This window comes from Rhagoletis zephyria, unplaced genomic scaffold (assembly GCF_001687245.7).
Source record: "Rhagoletis zephyria isolate East Lansing unplaced genomic scaffold, Rhagoletis_zephyria_1.1 Rzeph_scaffold_43027, whole genome shotgun sequence".
NCBI lineage: Eukaryota > Metazoa > Arthropoda > Insecta > Diptera > Tephritidae > Rhagoletis > Rhagoletis zephyria.
Genome location: NW_016200082.1, coordinates 1 through 2571, shown reverse-complemented (window position 1 = coordinate 2571; position 2571 = coordinate 1). Strand labels below are relative to the sequence as shown.

At 36.6% G+C, this 2571-nt stretch overlaps 1 protein-coding gene across 1 annotated transcript; it reads left to right on the top strand.

Moving 5' to 3' along the window:
* Positions 1-1245: 1245 nt before the first annotated feature.
* Positions 1246-2398, top strand: LOC108355173 (A disintegrin and metalloproteinase with thrombospondin motifs 9-like; the record flags this gene model as incomplete). The annotated part of the gene is made up of 2 exons (XM_017606346.1): positions 1246-1423; positions 1496-2398. Coding segments are annotated over 2 exons (507 nt in total), but the record flags the coding sequence as incomplete, so codon positions are not given.
* Positions 2399-2571: the final 173 nt, after the last annotated feature.

Below are 2571 nucleotides of genomic sequence, written 5' to 3'. Positions count from 1 at the left end.
CCGTCGAATTTGTTTTTTTGCGTCACCCGAAATTGACTTGCATGCGTTTGCATTTGATTTCATCATGCGTACCAAAACGCAAGCCGCGAATATTAGGTTAGCCTGTAAGCCATTTGTGTGTTGTGTACGGGTGTGCTACGCTTGAAGGTTTCACAAACCGCTCGAGGGAAATTTAAACAGAAATCAAAATTGATTTTCTGGCCGCCATGTTGAAATTTAAAAAAACCGTTTGCGTTATGTATAGCAAAATCACTTAAATCGCTCTTTAGACTTCTTGACTGGCGGTGTAAACGCCTAGGCTGTTCTGGCCAAGTCCAAAAACGCACGCCAGTCGTTTCTTCTGTGCCAACTGCCGCCAATTGGAAATGCCAAGTGAAGCCAAGCCCTTCTCCACTTTATCTTTGACAAGCAGAGGGTGCCTTCCTGTTCCCCTGCTACCAGCATCGCGACCCGCGTTGAATACTTTCAGAGCTGGAGCATTTCTGTCAATTCGTTCGACATTGACAAGCAAGCGTAACCGTTGCATTATAACACCGTGCGACATTCAATTTTACACACAACAAAAAAGTCAATATATTTGCGAAACTAGGGGCCAAAAATAGTAAAATTACGTTTTAAATGTTTTTCTATGACGCCAGGACTTCCGTTAAAAGGATTTAGAATTTTAAAGGTGTTATTTATTTACAAAATTATTTAAAAAAGTCAGTGCAATCTAGAATAAAAATATGAGTACCATATAATAGAGAAAATTCTGTGGAATTAATCAATTTTTTGGTGCTATCCTTAAATATCCTTGAAAATTTGCAGTATGTATTTTTGAAAAAAAAAGTAATGTTAAGGACGAATATATACATGACCACATCCTTGCCTACAAAAATATAATTAACTAAAAAAGTATTTTCAATATCTATTCATCCTTGTGGACGAAAAGACTTAAATTTTTTTTCAAGTCTACAGAATTTTTTCCTTCATTTGGTACCAATTTTATTATTCTAAAAAGTCCTGACTTTATAGAGAAAAACTAAATAAGCAGTTTCACTATATCTGGCACATAGTTTCGTGAATATAGTGCTTATTTTGTGCGTTTTGAAATTTTTTGGACTTCGTCGCACAGTGTAATCAGACTTCTTTACTTATTTTATTTTATTCTATGCAATTTTACTTTATGTTCTTATGCCCTAATTCACTAACATATTATCATTAATATATATATGTATATTGTTATTACAATGCATTAATAATAAGGTAATTGTACGCGGTGAGGTACTGAATGCAAGTATTTACTATGAATTCACTTTGCCTGCGGTTAACAACACCAGAGGGAGGAGGTATTCATGGAAGTTAGGTGATTGGACGCAATGTACCAGCAGCTGTGGCGGCGGTGTTCAATATCGTGAGACCCACTGTTTTGAGGAGGGTGAATGTAAGTGAATCGCCACACTGTGATTGTTTTGTTTTATTTTTGTTGTTATAATTTTTGTCGTACCGTGTAAAGTAACACCCGCCAACGAGCTGTGCTGGACTTTTGCACAAAACAAACGACCACCGCGCCGTGTACGAGTCTGCAACAAATTCTCATGTCCTGCCCACTGGTGGGCGGGGCCGTGGCAATACTGCCCAGTTACCTGCAAATGGTCCGAGGGTGTGTTGCCTGTGAGACGACGCTCGGTTATGTGCCTGGACCAAAATGAGGTTGTGGTCGCAGATAATCGTTGCAATGAAACACTAAAGCCACCGGACACAGAACCCTGTAGCTATAATTTACCGGCCTGCAAGGTAAGCCAAAAGCTGGATAACTTTATTTTGCGAGTGCAAAACTTATAGTACGCTTGAGCGACTTTTTAAAATCCAATGAAAGGCAACATACATATTTATGGCTTATGTTTATTCATATTGAAAATGTATAATTTTAGGTTTTAAGAATGTTGTACTTAGCAGTAATAAAAAAACGTTGTCTACGAATGTTTTGAACAAAATCGATGTTGCTAAAATCTATGCATGTATGTATGTACATATGTATTTCAGATACAAATTATGGCTAACATTTTACAATATGTGTGTATGTTTATGGTTAAGTTGGAGTGTAATTGTATTGTTAAACGAAGTAATTTATTGAAAAATAATAATAATATTAAAAAACACAAACACAAGCTGTGCATTCCCGTCGCCACACGCGCTGGGTGTTCTCGAAGCTAAAATCTTGTGTTGTCGGGCATTTTAATGAAATGCGCTATTTTATCTTTGGGCACTTTGTAGTTGTGCATCCAGCGGCTGCCTTTGCGCAGAGACCCATCTATGCCATCCTTCCATACACCTTGCGGTAAGTAAACTGCATAGGTAAAAAATTATTAAGTAAGTATACATATTTACATATATTTATTACAATAGTTTAGTTTATAATGAAATAAGAGAGTGTAGCTGCTTTACACGGCGAAAGTGAAACTTCTGGCGATTTATTTCTTGTTCTCCCTGAATTCAATCAGTTATAATTATAACAATAACATAATAATAATTATAACAATAACAATAACGGGACTAAATACTGGCGACGTTTGTTAACCCATTACAATA